Source organism: Toxotes jaculatrix, chromosome 16, assembly GCF_017976425.1.
Source record: "Toxotes jaculatrix isolate fToxJac2 chromosome 16, fToxJac2.pri, whole genome shotgun sequence".
In the NCBI taxonomy this organism is placed as follows: Eukaryota; Metazoa; Chordata; class Actinopteri; family Toxotidae; genus Toxotes; species Toxotes jaculatrix.
In genome coordinates this window covers 16,193,315-16,215,036 of record NC_054409.1, presented here as the reverse complement: position 1 = coordinate 16,215,036, position 21,722 = coordinate 16,193,315, and the positions used below count along the sequence as shown (strand labels likewise).

The window sequence follows — 21,722 nt, the reverse complement described above, 5'->3', positions numbered from 1 at the left end:
AAAATGCATTAGCATTAATGTGACTACAGGAAATTAAATTTTTATGTGTACATGAAGAGGCTTCCTGGGGTCAAACATCTTTTGTCATACAGTGTCTAGATTGTCTCAGCATAGTTATTCCTGCACAGATTTTTCTGACAATACACTCAACACATCCAGATTATTTTCTCATAACAACATGTCCTTCTAATGTTTGATAACGTAATGAAAAGTGAAATGGCCTCCAACTACATCCAGACTAAATGAGAGGAAAGATTAAGATAAATAGCTACATCTGGCTCTCACTTGAAACTCTAAAGGAAGTCAAGATAACCAAGGAGGGTCTGGTTATTCATCAACATCCAGACATGTGCCCGTACACAACTGTAACAGCTTAGAAAAACAGACACAGACAGACGGAAACTCACCAGCCATGCACACTCGAAAGCAGCACCTGACTATGGGCCCTGTTTTTTTTTTTTTTAAAAAAACAGAGTTTTACTGTAGAAGAGCAGTAGGAAAAGCGATGAATTGACAGCTGGGCCAGGAGGGCACCTGGTTAATGTCACCTATCATCCAGACCCTTAGTGCCCCACACATCCCCTTGCATCCCTCTCTCTTTTTCTCTCCACTCCTTTCTCAAGGGAGCAACTTTTCCTCCAGATCCTGACTGACATAAACCCCAGAGCCTCAGACCCCAAACAGAATTTGCAGCAGACCCCGGGCTGCTTGTCTTCTGTCTGCTTCATCTATCTCTTTTTTCCACGATTTCCATCCCTTTAACCATCGCTCCCTTTGTTCTTGCAGTCGATCGATGCGCCATAACTCAACTTGCCTCTGGTGTTTGATGTCTGAGCTCTGGATATCATTTCAACCATTTTCGTAGAACCAGTGAACCACACTGATAATACCATGTCTCACGAACACAGGCGAGCAAATCGTATGTGCATGCACATACACAGATGCTGACACACACACACACACATACAGAATGCAATATACACATGCTAATAAAAAAGATTGAAGGATAATGTGGGTGAAAAAAAAGAGACTGTGGTAAGTCTTCATATACAGTAAACCTGAAAACAGGCTGAAATGTCAAAAGTTTTAACTTTCTGCGCTAAGTATGAACTTTGCATAGGAAAACATGGAGCATTCTATAGATAGCAAAGAAAGGAAAATGGTTGAATAATCAGTTATTCCAGGACAATCAGGATTAAGTGAAAGCTTATTTTAATAGTAAGCTCACATTATCTAATAGTCAGTGCATTGCTCAAGGGCACGGCAGCAGTGAGCAATAAGGAAAGCACAAATACTGCTCAGCAAGACCAACATTTTGATTCTGAACCTGACTCCCGTGACTGAAGTTTAAAATTTTCTTCACTAGCCCAAACATTAAAAATGACTAACTACACCTAATGTGAGCAGTAGGGGAAATGGTGGGTCTATAAGCCACACTGATGGAGAAATGTGCGCAAATTTTCACAAAAATACAGAACAATTATCCTGCATTATTTCTAATTTTAAGGAATGTTTTCAGGGTGTGTGTCAAGCACGCAAAGCTGAAAAAAAAAACCTTCAGACTGTTTCTTCAAAAGAACTCCAACTGTGAGAACAGCAACCTTGAGTTATTTAAGACGGGATTTTCTGAAAAAAGAAAAAAACATACATCACAACGGGTGTGGCAAAGCTCTCACTGACCTGTAACATATTTTCCTGATTACACAACAGCGATGAAAAGAAGAGATACCCCACTCGACTGACAGGTATATCACACCTGTTAATATTTGTCATTTTCAGCTGTATGGAGAATCAAGTGGTCCCAATATTTTGTGCCATCTGATTATTTTTAACCAATTTATAAAGTTATTAATATCCATGTTAGAATAATTTAGTGTTGAGTGAATAATTTAATGTTTTAATAATTATTTTTCTTGAGGGTTTTTAAAGTTTAATCATAACTTAACAATTATTTGTCAACCACTGCAGTTGCATTTTGGCACATTGCTTGTGCCATACTTTTATGTCACACTGAAGTAAAAGCCAGATGACATGTTGTGGGCAGACAGTGTCTGCAATACGCTAAGAGAGTGTCGCTAATGTAGCAAGTAGTGACTCTGAACTTTAGCCAACCAACGGTGTTGGACTTTTCAGCTCACAGGAGGAGATATCTGTTAGACAAACGCCAGGAACTGGGTTGTGAGCTGGTTTCTGATAGCATCCAGAGCATCAACCAATATCATTCTGCAAAAGAGGTTTGAGCAGCTGCGGCATCTTCAGAGCAACAATCATAAATAATGATAAATGTCAAACTGCGGGTGCTGTGGGGATTTACAGAGGTCATTGCTAAACTTGGGAAAAAACTGACATTCTCTTCATTCAATAGGAAAGAAAAGTTGTCACATCCACATTCAAATATAGCATTGCTCTTGTGGGGTTTTTTTGGGGGGGTTTGTTTTGCTTTGTTTTGTTTTTCTTTGTTTTTAATTCTCACAGCAATTAAGGACTTCCACAAGGCAGATTAGTTGGCTGCAACAATTCAGTTTGCTTACACTAGCACGCTTACAATCACATTTGCTCTGTGTGGAAAACCATAAACCAAACACACTAAAGAACAATTAAATACAAGGTGTAATTTGATTGAAATCAATAATCTATACAACTCCTACCTCAGCTCTCTTGTCTTGAAGCAGGCTGACTTACCAAACCGTAGAACTGAGAGATCTGATTTGACCTATCATGTCATGAGATAGAGGAGTGTGTTCAGGTGCAATGAGCTGGGAGGGAGAGCAGTTGTCATGTTCCCTAACGTGTAGCAGGATGTATTGCTGGCAGAAGCAGCAGGGGAGATCCAGAGTCTCTCCTGAACACTCACAGCCTCATGAAAGAATGATGGTTGATTACCTGCAGGAGATGAGCTACGCAGGCCCTCCAGAGTCACAGGATAGCACTTCAGCTACGCTGCTAAAGATGACTGAGAAAGGAGGAAGGAGAAAATCCATCTTTGTCCTGTTTGTTGATTTTTTTTTTTCTAAATTTCACCCAGAAAATAAGATCTTTCACATTTAATGAACTTATTCTAATTTTGTGATTTGATTTAAAACATAATTTCACATTTTCATAGTTATTCCCTGTGCATATATGCACTCTATTTGTTTTTGACAGTAATTTCTAAAACAAATGTGCTACAAACAACAGATTTGACCTAATATACAGGATGAGAGCCATCAAATGATATGACCAAAAATCAAAAGCTGTTTTTGAAAGGACGACAACCTTCACAGCTCAGATTTTGTTTCAGTCAGCAAATTCTGGACCTCATTCATGAGCTTACACATAACTACAAATGCCTGAAACTGTTAATGCTACACTGAGCTTTACTTTACCAAACTTTATTACCTGTTTACCATCAGCACCTGTCAAGACTCTGACCTGACGCTAGCTTTGTCTGTTGAAAAATACAATCAAGTCACATTTTCTTTGGAAATTCGTCCTCAGACTTCCCTGGCGATTCCCTTTTCAGTGCCACAGTCCCGCTCTCTGGGAGAACAAGGTCCAGATGGCTTGGGGGCCACGTCAGTTTCCCCCCACTGGCCACTCTGCTTATCGGCAAGTTCACTTCACTTCAAGGAACCACTGACAGCTCTGTTAATTAGCACCTTTAGCCATTTTTTCCCAGACACCGACAACACTAAGATATTCATGTGTCTATTAATTCTTATCCCCTTCCCACATCTTCAACTTGTTGGCCGATTTATCTTTTATTTGATATTCTGTGATGTAAAAATACCACAACAGGAGAATCTGACCGTAATTTTTTTCTAAATATATATAACAGCATATTTCTAGTTTCTAGTTAGAATTAAATTAATGAGTTGCTTAAAAAGATCAGCAGGAACAAATTTAAAATCATCATGTGCAATAAAAGTGTAATTACAAAAAGGGAAATCAGAGATGGAGAACTGATGTTTGATGATACAATGTTTTTTCCTCCCCCAGCACACAGCAACATTTGTGCAACTCAGTTTCATAGCAAACTTGAAGTGAACTTTCCATTACCTCCTGATGTTGTTCTAATCTCCACAATAAAGGAAAAATTGACAAAGCCATGGCAACACTTTGCAGGACAGTTTTCATTTTGACCGCTTTATTGTCAGTATCATCAATGATGTGATGATGTGATCATCACAGTGTTGAATACTAACAGTGATACGATACAGACAATAATAAGATTTAAAAAAAAGAGAGAGACATTATAAATCTATCGTCTCATCATTATTATTGCCACTGCCACCATCTGCACTGCACCACTAAACAAAAGATCCAAAATCTGGCAGACTGCTTTGTCTGAAACTGAAAGCCATAAGACACAGTTCACAGCAAAGTGGCATCAGTCCAGGGTCAGTCCCGGGCCCTTGGCCTCTACCCTTACCGGAACTGATTTCCTGACCTGCTGGTCATTTGTCCGAAGCGCAGGTTCGACCCTGGACAGCCAGCAGAGGAGGAAAATCAGCCCGGAGCTTTGATCTGCTGTTACCACAGATTGGGAGTAATGAAAGTGCCCCTGCTAAATTACAGTGGGGTTCAAAAGACTAATAAATAATCATGTCCACCAGTTACAGGTGACTGGTACAGATCTAGGTCACATTGTGTAATTAGAGCGCAAAGACTACTAATGAATCAATAGATGTTATTAAATCTATCACAACAATCCAGCAGTAACACTCATACTGCTTCAAACTGGAATAAATATTTTATCCAACTTGAGAAAAGAGCATTTCTTTTCAGTGAAACAATAGCAAGATCATTTTGTGTCTGTGATCTGCTCGTTTTTCTTTAGTTATTGAGGAATGGTTTAGTTCATTAAGACTCTGGGTCCTCTTGACAGTGAGTGGCCCTAAATGAATTTGGCATTTTATATAAAAGATAAATAAAAAGAGCTGGTCGTGGGTCTAATCCTCCTGTGTGTTTGAAGTGGTCATTTGGGGGCGGGACAAAAGGTGTTGATTGATAGCCACTTGGCCTATAGGGCCGGCTGAGCTTCCTCCAGAAGGTCACGTCCTGTCTGGCCTCTGTCCACTGCACACATCCACAACATATCCGGGGTCTCGGCCCTCCAAACTGGCTGACGCACACACACACATACACACATTCAAACTCTGTACCCCCTCGGCGCCACGCTGCGGTGGTGGTCAGGGCCTTGCGTGCCATCCAGGGTCTGGTGTGAGGGGGAAGGCAGGAAACAGGAGGGAGAGAGAGATGGGAAAATAGTCCTCAACCAATCACAAGCCTCAATTCTCCTTATGGAAAAGGTTACAGCACTCGCCCTCCCCCCTCTCCAGTCACTTTAACTGTAATTTTAGGTCATTCTGCCTTTCACAGCTACATGACTCAACACACCAGATGTAAAGCATATAACCTGTTAGCTCTGCACCTGGCTGTATATATACATGTGTATAGGTATATACATACATATATAGGTACATATACACACACACACATATATATATAATGTAAGCATTCAAGGGACAATCTACAATCACTCAACCCTCACTCAACGTTACTGAAAAGTGGTGGCCACTTTTCAAAGATGCTGTATATTGTTAACTTTGAGTGATCCCTGATGAATGGCTCTTTACACAAACTTTTCCACACTGGCCAGTTCTGACATTACAGTCGTTTCAAACCCGTTCACAAACATCCAGAACTCAAACCTCGATGGGAGGCCCAGAGTAGCTTGCTGGCCTTCAGGCTTCTCTGTCTGCAAGGACAATGGCTATAGCTCCATCTTTTGGTCAGTAAGTTAAGTGCAGCAGCAGATAAGGATGTATGAAATGGCTTTTCTTTGGGCTTACACTTAAAAAAAAAAAAAAACCTGAAATATAGTTATTTAATAGAGAAATATAGTTATTTTTTAGTTATTTAATAGAAAAAATACTACAAGAAAGAACCATTTAAAACATTCTTGAAACATTGCATGAAAGTAAAGCAAAGTATAGAAGTGGTTTTATTTAATGATAAAAAAAGAAAAGGTTGGATTATGTGGCCACAGTTATGCATCAAAAGCTTTTATCAGCAAGAGGAAATATGATGATTACAGCTGTTTGTATATGTAAGGTTATGAAATTGATTTTTTTTAACTCTTTCTATGTAACCTTTTTGCTACAGTTGATTATAATATGCAAAATTAGAGCAACGGAAATGTTTGTCATCAATGTGTTTTACTCTATTTTTTGCGTTATTTATTAGTGTTCATCACTGTGAATGAAATAAAACTGTTTTGCATAAATCTTTTGCTAATAACAATAAATAATAAAATGTGCTTAGAGTTTCTAAAGCATCCTGAAACGCTGGTTAAACAAGACTAAATAAAACAAGTGTTTAGCATGGTAATTTTCTCAAGGGCTCTGTCCTAACAAGCTTAACATCTTGTTATCCAGGGTTTGTCTCGAGCGTTCTACTACTTCAGCGTCCAGTGATTATTTTGATTTTCTGTGTCTCTCTGATCCTGGAGAAGACAAATGAAGTGAGTAACCACAGAGAGACAGAGCGCTCACAGAGGGTGAAAAGAGAGTCTGGGAAAACATTCCTTAGACAAGGAAAGGAGAGAAGAGTTTTAAAAAAAAAAGGAGAAAAGAAAAAAGAAAAGAAAACAAGGAGCAACGGAAAGATGTGGCAATAACATTTTTCAATATCCTCAGTCTTGTATAACATCAAACAAAATTTTATAACCCAGATTAGAATTTACTGAAATTGCTCAAGTATAATTCACTAAAAATAAAGATGAATAAAAAGAATCTCATAAGTCAAGTCTTTTTTTCTTTTTTTCTTTTTTGGTATAACACTTTCACTGCTGTAATACAAATGCATGAACTAACAGTGATTGCAGCTCTGTACAATCAGAGGTTTGACATTGTACATCATCACACTTAGTCCAAATGTGCATATTGAAATGAGTACAGCGATTTTAGCTCAGCTTTACACCAAAATCCCATTAACCCCAAGGTACTGTCACGATATGGTCTTAGCAAAACACATCTCTGTTCTCGCTGTTTATCAATAATGTAAAACAGATGGGAGAGAGAGGAGACAAATAAGGCATAGAAAGGAATGAGGAGAGCTAAATGTGACAAAATTGTAGAAATTGTGTTTGGTGTGAAATTGAATTGATTGGTATAAGAAGTGGTGCAGTACGTGTGAAAATGTGGTGGAAAGAGATGTATTAAAAGTGCTTGGTAAGGCCAAGGGTTGCTGTAGGAAGCCAGGGTCAGATCTGTGCCAGAGAGGGGTGGAAGGTGTTGACTAGATGCAAACGAGTTGGCCTCATCGAGGAGCGACAGTGAAGCTGATAACCCACTTTCCACCCACCCGGAGAGGACCTCTTTATAAGGGCTTTCTGCAGGGGCCCCAGGCACCTGAACATCCCCAAAAATAACCCTCTCTGAGTCCAATGGGCTGTGGCTCTATGCCAACACATTTCCACCTAACAGCACAACACACAGCAGTCTCTCCTCATTCATACAAACAAATTCTCTTGTTTAATGTAGGTAATTATGGATTAATTATTTGGATTAGAAAAAGGAAGAATTTTGATTTTGAAATCTGTAAATGTGACATTTTACGTGTTTTAAATAGATTTTTTTTTTGCAACTTTAATGAGACTTTGTTGAACTCTGCCCTTTAGTTGCATATTTCACCAAATTTACCACATATACATTCATATGCAATTCCAGCGATGTTTCCATTTTTCCACACGCATGAAATCCCAACAACTTCTATTTTCAGTGTTTGTGGTCACTATGACACAAAACAGGAGAGAGTGTGGGAAGAAGCTGAGGGTGATTTAAAAAAAAAAGAAAAAGAGGTGCAAAACAGAAAAAAAGGGGGGCCTTTGCGTGCCGACTGTATTTCACTTTCATGGCACACAGGCAAGCAGCGGAAACACTGTCTCGCAGTTTGCTTTAGACGTAATAGTCCCTGCTGAAAAGCCTCTTTCCTTTCACAGAGGGTGCACCCAGATTTACAGCTCGACAGCAGCAACAGATCATAGCAGAGACACGGCTTCCTTGGCCATGAAAGATGTTCTTTACATTACAATTGGCAGGTTGTGGTTTCAGGCAGCATGTTTTTTCCTGTTTGATCAGAAAGCAAAGGGTTGGATACTGGGAAATTTAAGAGGTGGATTATTATAAGACAGCAGAGAAGTTACGTCAAACATCTGTGAATTTTAGATAATCTTAAATTGTCCCTGACACTTTCAAATCCACAGGAAGTCGCTGACATGTTAAAATGATCATTACTGCGGTGTTGATAAAATGCTTTCTTGGCATTTCAACCTTTTACTAAACATCACAAAGTAATGATAACAAATGAGAAGTCACACAGTTAGAGGGCAGGTCAAGCAGTGCACATGTAGCTTGTTTAGCCAGGTTTGGGGCATGCTGGGGGTCAGAATTTTCCCAATTATCAGGAATTATGCATACAAATTTGTACATTCATCAAACATACCAGGTAAGTTTTGGAAAAGGAAGTTTTTTAATAGACATAGTTTTTCTATACAGCATATGCTGACAAACTCAAGATGTAGATAGCGTCTCAAAAAGTGTATTTTCAACCGCAGTGGGTTCACATCTTAACTGCCACTTCTGAACCTCAGCTTGTCACACTTCATCACAGAAAATTTTGAAATTTTCAAAGGACTTCAGATCATTGTGATCATTTTCCCAGTCTGGTTCCTATTCAGTTTACTGTAAATGGCCTGCAGCCCACACAACCCCAACAGACATTTTTATTTCTAATTAGGAAGTTTCTGGCCCGAGACAGTCCCAGTGACTGTAGTCCTTCCCTTGTGATCAAGCTAATTTAAGGTTCCCTTTAAGCGTCTGCATGGCAGGTTGTTCCAAACATCTTCATGAGCTGCCTGTTTCCAAAACAAAGCCACAGCACTGTAATTACAATATGACAATAAACCAAGCTAACCAGCGTTTGACCCGACAACATCTCAGCTCCACCCAGTCTGAGAAAGCAGCACTGTGCGACCTTCAGGAAAACAAAAACAAAAGAAAATACCATTGATGATTTTCAACCGCTAATGAGTTGTCAGCAGTTTTCTACATAGGAGAACGAAAACTGCTGATGTGAGAGCAGCCAGTGTCAGTCATGTTGGCCCCTGTCATTCCTCAAGTGGCCTTTTGCCTCGTAAGCGATAGCCTGAGAAAGGGTAGCAATCTTATCGTCAGAGGGAGCATACAGAGAGGAGAGGAGAGGAGAGCCAGACTGCTCAGGAAAGAATAAGAGACAACACACACACATATCTGCAAACAGATAAGAGGTTTGATAATGGCTTCAGATTAATGAGATAACTATGGGGGGGCTCAACCATACTACTTCTTACATTGATTTTTCAGTCCTTCAGGCAGCCGCTGGTTATAATTAAATATAAGCAAAAAAAAAATCAACTTGCAGAAACCTGAAAGGTTCTAGCAGTGCAGTTGCACGCAGAGGCTGTTTTGAAATGTACCCTTCTTAGTGCGCTCAAGGACGCGCTGCCAAATTTTAAGAGTCAGCTCATGAGCAATGCTGTCAGAAAATCAGACCTAAAAATACAAAGCAGACATGGATGATTGAGAAGAGTAATAAAAATGTGGTTGGTTCTTGGATGAAAAAGGCAGCCATGTGTGAAAACTGTGAAGCTGGAGCGTTCTTTATAGCAGCAACGGAAAGGAACTGAAACCAGTGGGTCAGTCAAGGGGGCACGGTAAAAGTTGCTTGGCAAAACAGAGTCTACAAAAAGTTTAAACAGATTTGTAATAAATGAACTAAAAATGTATAAATTCATATGTTAAAAAAAAAAAAAAGAATCTAAGACTGTAGACAGTGGTCAGACAATGTCTTCTACCACTGTATACACACATAGGTAACTACTGCCCAGCATTTCTATCCCACTGTTGCGAGAGCAGCAGTACTCTGATGCTCAGGCTCTTCAGCATATCTCAAGTGGATGCTGTGTCAGTCCTGGGAACCCTAAACAAAGATAAAGCTGCTGTTCCTGATGATTGGAGAGCTGCTGTAGCACTAGAGAGCGCTGGGACGGGGAGAGGGGCCATCAGATAGACAAGGGCGGGTGAGAGATGGTTTCACAGAGGACGGGATATGAGGTAAAGGCAGTCTGTAGCTCGGTATCTCTGCACGAGGATTAACTGATATCGTAGGCAATATAACCTCCTTCACTCCAGCTTGTTCTGGTCCCAGATAGTTCAGGGACAGACAGTACAAATGCTCTATCTGGATGTTATTTCCCAGATAACTTTTTATAGCTAGCCCCAAAGTATGCTCAGGTGTGTATTTCAACATTCAGCTGATATACAAGCCCCCCACCGCCTCCTTCACTCACAGAAAGGCCAACAGACTCATGAGGATTAGAATTAATCAAGTGGAAATTTGTGTTTTGTGATAAAGTCAAACATTTTCTTTACGCCTCTTGTTTCAGTCTCATAATAAATTCTTTACTATTGCTTGGTTAATAAGTAGTGTTCCTGATTAAAATATATATTTGCTATACATGTGTGCTCAATTATTTTTGTATTTTGTTTTTGTTTTATCGGTAGCAAAGTAAAAAAAAATGTATGAATAATACTTCAAAAAATTAATATATACACTCAACTGCAAAGTAAACTGAAACTTTATCCATTTTACCCCCTAGATAGTCTAGCTGGTGTGTTTTATGAATGGCTGTTATTTGGAAGATCCCACTTCCATAAATTATGACAGTGCTCTGGTTTGTGTCCTGTGACAGTCTCCATGGTGACTCTGCTGTGTTTGGAGCAAATGCATTACCCACCTACCACCCATTTTCTTCCATCTTTAGCAGCAGTCACACAGACGACTGGAAGCCACAAATCTTCATGGAAGAGCCTCAGCCCACGAGTAACTGCAGCCATGAATAACCTATGATAGCATGAACGCATATCATCAAAAAACAGTCAGCAATCTAACCACATCCAGATGGACTGAGCCACTTGTCTCTTACATTTTCGTTGGTGTAGTGCAGCTCTTTCCTCTGAGGCTGCTGTGCATGTGGTCATGTTTTGCACCTTCTCAGCAGCTGAAGAAATAAGAGAATTCTCCTTTGCTGGATGATCGACTGCTGTATCTGCTGCAGGAAATAAATTACATGATCATTTGACGTGTAGCCAGAGAACGCAGTCGAATGTGATGCTTCTCAGATGTGAGACAACCAGCCCAATATTGAAAAACTCATTGGACCGGGCGCAATGGGTGAGACAACACGTCCCCTTCCAGAAGTTAAAACCACCTGGACCTGTTCAGACACGTAGGTGCCAAGGCCTATCATCTATACTATGGAACCATTTGCAATATGTGTCTGTGAGAATGTAGCAATAACCTGGCACTACACTGATCGAAGTACAGAAATGCTGTTATTTTTGTGTGGTTTGTTGCTGATCATTTCCGGGATGATTGTTTTCCACATTTAATTTTCTGTGCATTTGTATGAAAATCACCTAGAAAATTTAAAACTCGGACAAAGTAGCTTCAAGACTCACACAGGGCTGAATCTACGCTAAAAAAAATATCACAGGGAGAGACATTGTGCAAGCGTTTCCTAAGAATGAAAATTAGACTTAAGTGTTGTTGTTGTGCTATAAACTTACCGATCTCATGAAGTTTTAGTTGTTTTGTAAAGTTCCCTGACTGGACTTTCATTACAGTAGCAACAAAATCTACAAAAGAACATCAGACAGCGACCACACCACCCCTGATAATATAACCCCGTTTAATTGAGCTGTATTGTCATCCCACATGTAGCTGGACTTTCTCAGATGTGGTTGTTTGTTGGATCGACATGTAACTGACTGCAAACGGAGACGTAACACAGAATACTGCCTTATTCACATTTGTATTTGGCCATCAGTTAATAATGTGAATAGAAATATTTCATTAATCAAATTCTACTGTGCCAAACAGGCTTAAAAGAAGAAAATCCAGTTCATTCTTTTACTTACTCTGTGACAAATACAGAGTTCGGTAATGAAGGGAAATGATGAAGTGCATCATCTCTAGATATGCTTTCCTCAACTCTTCTTCTCCTTCAATGCACAATCAAACAAGGTACCATGAAACTCTTGAGGCGAATTAGAACAAAACAGGTATTCATCACTCAGTCCCTCGTGGTGCCCTTGATCTGCAGTCTCTCACAGAATCATCCCTCTGTGATCGTTCTCCCTCTCCATCCTCCTCACAGTCTCTTCTTCATCTTGCCCTTCTTTTGTCCGCCCCGTCCAAACCCTGACTTCTTAACTTCTCCAAGCCATTGTTTGTTCTTAGAACGGAGCTTCTGCAGCCCGCCACTCTGCAGGAACTGGTGCTTCTGCTTTTTCTTGCGCTGCTTCAGGATCTGCTCGCGCGTCTTCAGCTCCGAGCGCACGTTGCGGCCACCAGGCGTCTTCTGAGGTCCAGCGGGACTCTGGAAGTTAGGGCCGCGACGGCCACGACCACGGCCGCGACCTGACAGACAGATGACACAGGAAGGAAGATGAAGAAAAAAAATTCAACTTTTAGGTTTTGATATTTGTTGTGAAGTATTTAAGTTGTGACTGAAGCTTCTCTTCTACCTCCTGATGGCCTCCTCCCTCCTCCTCCTCCCGTTTCTCCATCTGAGCCAGATCCTGCGTCATCCACCTTGTATTTTTTCTTCCACTCCTCGTAACTGTCACATCGTTAAGGTCAGACAAACTGTCAACAATACAGCTAAATATTCCCAAGCGTGAGAGAGAATAGCAGTAGCAACAGTAAATAAGGACACAAAGAGCCATTGTGTTGGAAGGATACAAGTTCTTCTTGTTCTTCTTGTTACTGATGACCTGACCACCATCTGTTTTGATCTTCTTCTTCTGGTCTTCCTTGCCTGTGTCCTTCACGAAGCGCTTCCTCTTACGATCCCTACAAATGACAGCGAGACAATAAATTACGGTGTGGAATGGAAAAATCAGAATCGGGAAGAGGAGGAGCGAAACAGATTTAGAGATTTTAGAGTGAATTTTAAATTTTCACCATTTCATTATTTTTTTGTGCTGGTTTAAATGCTCTCCTTCGTCTCCCATGAGGTCCAGGACCGCCGAGGAGGCCTGCTGTTCAAAAGCACTGCCATCTCCGCCGAGACTTAACCTAGTACCACACAGAACACGAGTCACAGGTCAGAACACACAGATAATATATTTTAATCATGTCTGATTTGACATGTTTTAATGCCTCACCCTCTCTCAGAGTTGAAGTCTTTGGGTCTGTAGGGGATGTAATACTCCTCATCTTTACCAGTCTGTCTGCTTTTCTTCTTCTTTGGCCGTTCCTCCTCATTTTCCTGCAGGCCTCTTCTTTTTACACCTACCACTGCAGAGAACACCCCCTGGTGGAAACATGAAGAACTTACACTTGTACACGGTTTTATAGTGGCATTTAAAGCTCTGTGTACAAATTGAGGAAGTGCAACAGTGCAACACATATAGCAGAGATGCTGCTCTGTCTTTTTAAAGTTTGTAAACAACATCAAGTTCTTTGACTTATGAGATAGCAAATGGAATATTTTGTGGTTTTTGAGATGTGGAAGGACAAAATGCCATGTGAAGACATCCACTTGAGCTTTAACAAATTGTGATTATTAAAACTTGATTTTTTTTTCTCTATTTTCTGACATTTTAAAAACAAAATGATTGATTGAGTAAATAATCAGATTAAATAATAATTATCTGTAAATTATCTTTAGTCACTGCCCTTTTCACATAGTATGGATAATTAGTTCCACTTTATTCATACTTGAATGTGAGACAGTGGTAAATGACATTTCTTCCACCTGCTGACCAACAAACTAGACGCTGATCACCTTTGGTAGAGGACAATGCAAAAGGACACTTCAGCGTTCAGGCTACATCTTATCCATTAGACATTAGAGTGTCTTACCTTTAGAGTGTCCTCGTCCTTGCCTGTAGTGTTTGTGAAGTCATCCTCAGCGGTGGTGGGGTTGACGGGCTGATGCAGGCTGCTCTCTGCAGCTAGGTCCTCTCTCTGTTTGCTGAATTTGTCCACCAACCGTGTGTCCTTGGAGCGTTTGGCCCGCATCACCTCACTGGCCGGTGTCTTACTGTTGGAGTTGATTTCAAAGATAGTCTAGAAAAATATGAAAGGAAAATGTTTTTTTACTATACGGTTAGCAGGAAATTGAAGTACTACAGACATCAGCATTATTACCTACTGTAACTCACCGATTTGGATTTATAGCTCTTGATGGCATCAACTATTTGAAGGCGCTCCAGTTCCATTTTCTCCAAACCTGACCCTAAAACAAGATCGATTCCATGTTATTAGCAGCTACTGTCTGAACGTCATCATCACTGTTCTCTTCACAGTTCATCCTCCCCCAAAACTGACCTAGTAAAGGATGGACAGCCATGTTGGACAGATCTGTGTTTTTGACCCGCCGGATGGACTCTGTTGAGGGGTTTGGTCGGGACTTGAGGTACTGTTTGTAGGCGTTCTCTGAGACACGATGCAGGTTTTGCAAGTCCAGCGACTTTTCGTGAGCCGTAACAAGATGAGAGCCTTCATCATCCAGGATGCTCTGAGGGACCCGACCAAACACACCATCTGAATCTGAAGGAAAAGGGAGTTAGCAATAAACAGGACAGTGATAAATAAAGCATACTTTTACAATTCTACCCGCAGACTCAGATGTGCAGTACATCAATCCAAGAGTTAACTCCTCAGTTCAATACCTGGCCAGAGGTCAGCAAAACCTACCTTTGGCGTGTTCAGGTGTGGCAAACTGGACAGGTCTTCCAAGGAAGAGGTGAAGGTCATAGACAAAAGGCATTTCGTCTGGACAAACCATACTGTAAGCTGTGCCACTGCGACCAGCACGTCCCACACGGCCTGATGGGAATAATTATAATGTATCACATCAGCCTAATCATTTCCTCCACTAAATTAAATTAAGGACAAATCCAGATATGAATTCTCTGTATAAGCCACTCACCAACTCTATGCAAGAAGAGCTTGGCCTTAGAGGGGAAGTTGTAGTTGATGACATTGTCCAGCAGAGGGATGTCTATACCACGAGCAGCAACATCAGTCACAAGCAGCACCATTGCTTTCCGAAGCGCAAATTTCCCTATGTTGATCTTTCTGGCAGTCTGATCGAGGGCACTGTAGATGTAGGCACAATCCAAACCTTCTGAAGAAAGCAGCTAGAGATCAGAATAAAAGAAGTTAAAAAATAATGAGGGGATTTTTAAAATTGGATTCACCGAGGACAAATATACAGAGAGAGAGAGATGCAACTGAATTATTCTCCTGTTCGTAACTCACCTCCCTGAGGTATTCCACGTGGTGTTTGGTGGCTACAAAGATAACTGTCTGCTCCTGAGGCTTCACTACATTCCTCAGAAGATGAAGCAGCATTGCTGGCTTGTCGTCCACGCGCAGATGGAAAAATGACAGCTGATGAAAGACAAAAGAAATGAAAACATTTTGGAAGATGCTGTTTCCAACTGTCATTACATAAACAGGAGTCCAAAGAGTCAGCCCCCTGCCACATCAGCTGTGGAAGGCGCCAAGAGCACAATTCTGCAGTTAGATGTTAGTATAATTTATTCCTATGAGGTACATCAGAAATGTACCATCCCATATTAGATATATCAAAACTAGACTATTTTTATTTTATTTTTTAAATTAAAATAAAAACCATGCTCCCCAAGCAAGAAAGCCAAGTCCTGTCTTTACCTTAATCTGATCACTGAGCTTAGAATCCACATCCAAACGAATCAGGACTGGTTCTGTCAGCCCTGGAAAAACGTTAACCGAGTTAGCCTGGGCCTTAAGCACCAACATGAAGACAATTCAAAAACCTTGTCAATCACGACACATGCATGCACAACAAGAACTGACAGTAAACAGGATGAAAAATGTAAAGCTGATCTTACCAGCTCTGGCAAACTCCACCAGCATTTTGGGCAGAGTGGCAGAGAACAGCAGAGTCTGTCTGGTGTCCGGAAGCCTCCGGATGATCTCCTGAAGCTGCTCAGCAAAACCCATTTCAAACAACCTGAGCGGAGGAGAAGCACAGATACATTAAGACATACATTCAAGTGAACCCAAGCTTCGTCATGAAAATATGACAAATTTAAATGCACGGTTACATTTCTCACCTGTCAGCCTCATCAAACACCACGTACTCCACACTCTGCAACTTCAGGTTCATCTCTGTGACAACGTGCATGAGTCGACCAGGGGTACCGATGATTCTGGGGTAAAAGGACAGAGATCGGGATTTCAAGATACACTATATGGACTGGGGACAAACAAGATTAATAGTCTGCACTACAACAAAATACTCACATGTCAGGGTTTTCGTGAAGAGCAGCAAACTGGTCATCCATTCTGGAAAAGAGCAGAGGTATTTACTGCACATTCATTCCAGATTTACAAGACAACTGTGCAACAGAAACTGTGAACTACCAGCACCAGACAACTGTGGAGTCTCGTACCTGTCTCCACCGAGGATCAAGGCAGTCTTGAGACCGGTGAATTTTCCCAACTGTAACGCAAAGCATTATTAATTCAACTACAAAGATTTAATGAACCCAGAAAACTTTTAGCTGCACAATACATCAGCCACCTTGAACTCCTACATGAACAAGCACAATAAGCACTCATCAGTCTGCTCAGTCTGACCTCTTTTGTGAACTTCATGGTCTGCAGCGCCAACTCTCTGGTGGGGGTCAGGATGAGGGCCCTGGCTCCTGTTTGAGCTTGTGGGGCCTTCAGCTTCTCAAACATAGGAACCAGGAAGGCAGCTGTCTTACCACTGCCAGTCCTCGCCATGGCTACTATATCCTTACCATCCAAAATCACTGGGATAGTCTGAATTGGGGAAGAGAAGGATTGGGCATGAAATATTGTCTTTCTAGTGAAAATGTTTGATTACAGGATACTGAAGTGGCCCTGACTTACCTTTCTTTGGATCGGAGTTGGGACTTTGTAACCCTTCTTCATTACCCCTTTATATACAGGGTAACTGAGACCTGAAATCAGATGTAATGATATCAAATAATGTTAGAGACACACTTTACTTATATCGGGGTTTTTTTCCAACTCAAATTGATGTGTACAGGTAGATATCCAACAATGTGTGTAACTAGTGGACATGCAGCCCTGTCAGTACACGCTTACAATCTTCTACATGGCTCTTACCCATGGACTGAAAGCCTCCAGACTTTTTTTTCTTCTTGTTTTGGGCTCTGACCAGCTCCCTGGTGTCAGGCTCCACATCTGACAGGCAGTCCGATGAGGCAGGGAACCGCGGCAGTTTCTTCCCTGGCTGTGAGACCAATGAGAAAACACAACCATAGCTTGTTGACAACATGATCACAGAGGTGCCACATGACGCCTCAAAAGGAAGGTGAGGAAAACAGGAGGGCTGAATATTTGTTTAATGAAAACGTTGTGCAGTGTGCAAGAATTGAATAATTATTCAGGGTGGATGCTCCCAGGGTGCTCCCCGAAAAAAAAAAAAAGGTTTAGCCAAGGTGGTAAGCCACCCTGATCTGGACGCATCTGGTCTCATGATCAGTTGTCATTTTATAGACGAATCAGTAATCTGATTAACTAGAATTGCAATCGGCAGATTAATCAGTAATTAAAATTATTATTAGAGAGTTTAAGAACACATCATAATATTTATATGGCATGTGAAAATTTAAATAAAGCATTTACAGGGGGCATCCGGATTTGAACCGGAGACCTCTTGATCTGCAGTCAAATGCTCTACCACTGAGCTATACCCCCATCTGCGAATCACCCCTCTTTAAAACCGGTCCCGTAACACAACTGATAAACCCACAAGCCTTGTTAATTGACACACAACGTCTCAATAAATCATACGTGATAGTGAGGAGAAGCAGCGGACTGAGTGAGTTGTTTTGAAGTGTTGTATCTTACAGAATCATCGTCCTTAATTTCAGCAGCCACTTCAAAGTCTCCGCTGTCAGAATCAACCTCCGGCTCTCTGTTAGCTGTGTGCCGCCTCTTCTTCGTCAGTTTCTTCTTCCTCTGGGCCATCCTGAAAGCTTTAATGCTCTTTTACGCCTGCGGTCGATAACTTTACTGCGCAGATTACGAGACAAAACAGCTCATGACATCTCAACACACAACAACTCGGTGGGCAGACATGTTGGAAACACGTGTGAGCGTCTTCTTGGTCTTCTTCTTCTTGCTTCCGTTTTGTGCTTGGCACTGCTGGTGTGTCGCGTGAGGGTCAACATCGCCACCTACTGTCACGGAGCGTGATTACATCGGAGGTTGTTAAATTGCTTTTATCTTTACCTCCTCACAGCGCCCTTCAGCCTAGTTTCTGATGTAACAGCATCACTTTTTACTGACAGAGGATACACATTTGATGAACTGTACTTCAAAGCCAATAATGCAGAAGCTAAATTTAACCATGTTACAGAATTTTCCTCTCTGGCTCCTTCCATCTCCTTCTCAGTGCCCACCGCCCGTCCCCACTGTATTATACACAGTAATACAACCCCCAATGCCCGCACATATGTATGTACATGTACATATGTATGTAGCACATACACTCACCGGTGTATGTACAGCATCCTCACCCTGTTGTTTTCTAGGCTGCTAGCATTTCTATGGGTACATTTGAAACGCTGGCCCAGATGTCTCATAGCTAAATCTAAATGAGTCTTAATTACTCCCTAATTTCAGCAGCAATGTCTCCCATGCTGAGATGCCACACGGGCACATGGTCCAGCACTGACTTAATCACAGCAGGTGCACACATCAAACTGAACTCTTTGAAATTATGTACCTGCAGAAAACAGGAACAAGTCAAATCATCTGCAAGTAAATAACATGATGAGCATTATTTGTCTTATTCAATGAAGTGTCTGTAGTGCATGATGTGGCAAAAGGACAGATGGATTGCATGTTCATAACTAAAGCTGATACTTGTCTTGCAGTTCCACTATGATGACTGTGTATTAATATGGCTCAAAACCCACAGAAACAAGGAAGATAATCAGTGAATTTCTTTGTGTTGCATAACTTCACAAAAGTGAGAGCACAGGACATTTTGGGCAGGCAAAGCCTACCCACTCAAGCAACAACTGTCACGCTTATGCGACTGGAATCCTGGAATATGCTACGAGATTTCGCCGTCCTCCTAAAAAAGAACGATTTTAGATCACTGTACAAAAATAAGATGTAGAGACAGAGAATCTCACTGTTGCACTGTGCTAATTTTAGGAATTTGTCCTTAAATGTCATATTTATCACACATGCACTAAACTATCTTAAGTAATTGTTTAAATTCATTCTTCATCAGATAGTGTCATGCTGTTGCTGATGACATAACAAAACAGAGCTTTCTGTCCATTCATAAATGTCTCTCTAAAAGCTTATTCTGAATATCCACACAGCCTTGAATTAAAACTAGTCTTACACAACCAGCTGAATCTGTGAGGGGATCAAACAGGAGATCAAATTTTTCCTGAATTCTCATTTAGATTTTGCATTAAACAGTTTTTGATAAGTAATTTTGTCAAATTTTTGTCCCTTGAAAGTGTCCAGTAATTCATGCCTTTCTTTCTTCTGCACATTGATTATTGAGTAAATGTAAAAGTGACGTGTCCTATATGTGGTTTCATTGAGATGTGTGGGCAGCTGCTGCTCAGGAAAACAGCTGCCCAGGACATCAAAAACCCCACTGATATCAGAGCGTGTTATTCACTTGGAGCCAAAACTGGGAAAAGATCTCAAACATGTTTTTCTTCCTATTTTTAAAAAAACATCTTGTTTGAATAAATAAACATCTGTTTTGAGCACATGGGAATGCACTCATTTTATTAGGTGTATCATTAATGAAAACCAATAAATAAAATTAGATAATAATGCATGTTGTCTGTTGGTCAGCACGTCTTCAGCTTACAGGGACTTTTTGCATTTTGTCATAACTTTCAGTTGTTCATAACAAGCTGCAGTTTAATTTTTTAAATCACCCAGTGGAAATGTGTCCTTTGGATGATAACACTGACACTAATATGGCAGCCAAAACGTGTGCAGCGCTGTTTGAAGTCAGTGGGCTGATGTACAGTAAATAAGTCAACACCATGGCAACAGCCTGGAGCTAATGCCATTCATATTCCCTCACAGAGCCTGGCTGCGGTGGCCTAGAGCCAAATCTGTTCAGGGTGCTGAGAGGGATGCAGGGTTTGCACTCAGTCAATAGGTGATACGAGCCACCTATAGTGGCACCTTTTGTTCTCAAAGGTGATTTAAGTGATAAAGCCTGAGGGGATTAAGATATGAAGCTGGCAGGGATGGGAAAGTTGTGGTGGTTTTGACTTGGCATCCAAATAAACAGGGTGTTGGCATCAGTGTGCTATCAGGTCAGCCTCCAAAGCTCCTGGCAGTGTCTTAATTCGCAATTTCCCCACTACTCTATGTCAGGCCCACATGATCCTGAATCACTGCTTCATCTCCACATGATGTGGTTCAGGCAATTTGTTTTCTGGTGATGCTTATTATTCATGAGACAGAGCTTTTAATGTTTCTGTCCATGCATATCATCAGCTACATTTGAAAGAAAATAGAGTTGCATGTTTTGCATTTCATTGCTGGGAGCATGGCTAAATTACACCCCACCTCATCCCCTGAGAGTCCTGCCATTGATTCCACTAAGCATAAAGACAAGATCTATAAATGACAAACATAAATGGATTTATGAGAACTTAATGTAGACCTCGCTAAGCTGGATGCTGAGCTATAGGGAACTTACAGCAGATTATCTAACCTTTCAAAAATCTGTGGTGTCAGTTGTGTCAGTGGTGACATGGTTTCAGTTAATGCACAAATATGCTGCTTCACCAAGGAGTCAGAGACTAAATGGGCACTAAATGAAAGTCATTAGAGAAACAGATGTCAGCATGTCTCAGGTTGGATTTTTATAAAGATGTTCTCCAGCAGAGTGTGTGTGTAGCAGATGCTGCCTCTAAGCCTTGGAGATTGAAGGGAATGTTTAAATTAAGAGATTATTGAGCTGATGGTTTGTAAAGCTAAGCCTTTAAATGGGGGTAGCAGTTAAATATTCTTCCACCCTATCTGTGTCGATTTAATTATTTATCAACCGCTCTTTAAAAAGCTGGCCATGGGTTCAGTGGACCTTTTAAAAATAGTCCAAACATCCAATTAGTGTTGAGAGTGATGTGCTGCAGCATATCAGGCAGGCATGTCCCTCCAGCAAGCCTTCAAATTCTGGTTTGATTTTCCATGCCAGACACTGTACATCCACAGGGCAAATTAATCTCCGAAATCTGATAACAGCTCCTCAAAAAGTTTGAAATGGCTGTACGAGAGGAAATATCAGCTTTGGAGTTGCATTCCGTGAAATGATTACATCCTAATTGTGAAATGTGAGATTTGCTGTGAAAACTGCTGCTGTATTTTGTGTTAGAAAACAACACAAAGAGACAAAGTACCATCCATAATCCAAACCAAGGTCTTTGTGTTGATTTTTAAAAAATATCAGAAACAAATCCACAAACATTTTCTCAGCGAGGTTGTGCACAAAACCTTATAATTACTCCTTACCGATGAGCCTGCAGAATATGCCTTTGGCTCAGCAACCAGTGTGCATCATGCAGTCGTGAGTAACCTGGTAAGGA

The 21,722-nt window shown here is 40.9% G+C and overlaps 1 protein-coding gene and 1 non-coding gene across 2 annotated transcripts; both read right to left on the bottom strand.

Moving 5' to 3' along the window:
• Nucleotides 1-11,752: 11,752 nt before the first annotated feature.
• Nucleotides 11,753-18,241, bottom strand: ddx54 (DEAD (Asp-Glu-Ala-Asp) box polypeptide 54). The gene is made up of 20 exons (XM_041059628.1): nucleotides 17,989-18,241; nucleotides 17,242-17,368; nucleotides 17,002-17,072; nucleotides 16,723-16,911; nucleotides 16,536-16,585; nucleotides 16,387-16,428; nucleotides 16,197-16,292; nucleotides 15,972-16,093; nucleotides 15,772-15,833; nucleotides 15,358-15,489; nucleotides 15,026-15,236; nucleotides 14,791-14,922; nucleotides 14,422-14,643; nucleotides 14,256-14,329; nucleotides 13,954-14,160; nucleotides 13,254-13,402; nucleotides 13,051-13,164; nucleotides 12,829-12,939; nucleotides 12,612-12,706; nucleotides 11,753-12,504 (listed from the first exon to the last, which is right to left on the bottom strand). Exons 1-20 carry the CDS (start codon nucleotides 18,106-18,108, stop codon nucleotides 12,236-12,238), a joined length of 2,595 nt encoding a protein of 864 aa, XP_040915562.1. The 5' UTR covers nucleotides 18,109-18,241; the 3' UTR covers nucleotides 11,753-12,235.
• trnac-gca lies at nucleotides 17,764-17,835 on the bottom strand. Its single transcript has one exon. It is a non-coding gene; the product is annotated as a tRNA-Cys (tRNA).
• Nucleotides 18,242-21,722: the final 3,481 nt, after the last annotated feature.

Coding starts and splice junctions, on each gene's coding strand:
- ddx54 (XM_041059628.1), bottom strand. CDS start 18,108: ATGGCCCAGAGGAAGAAGAAACTGACGAAGAAGAGGCGGCACACAGCT. Junction 15,490..15,771: donor AGCTCAGTGATCAGATTAAG/GTAAAGACAGGA, acceptor GTCTTTCATCAG/CTGTCATTTTTCCATCTGCG. Junction 13,165..13,253: donor GACTTCAACTCTGAGAGAGG/GTGAGGCATTAA, acceptor GTGTGGTACTAG/GTTAAGTCTCGGCGGAGATG.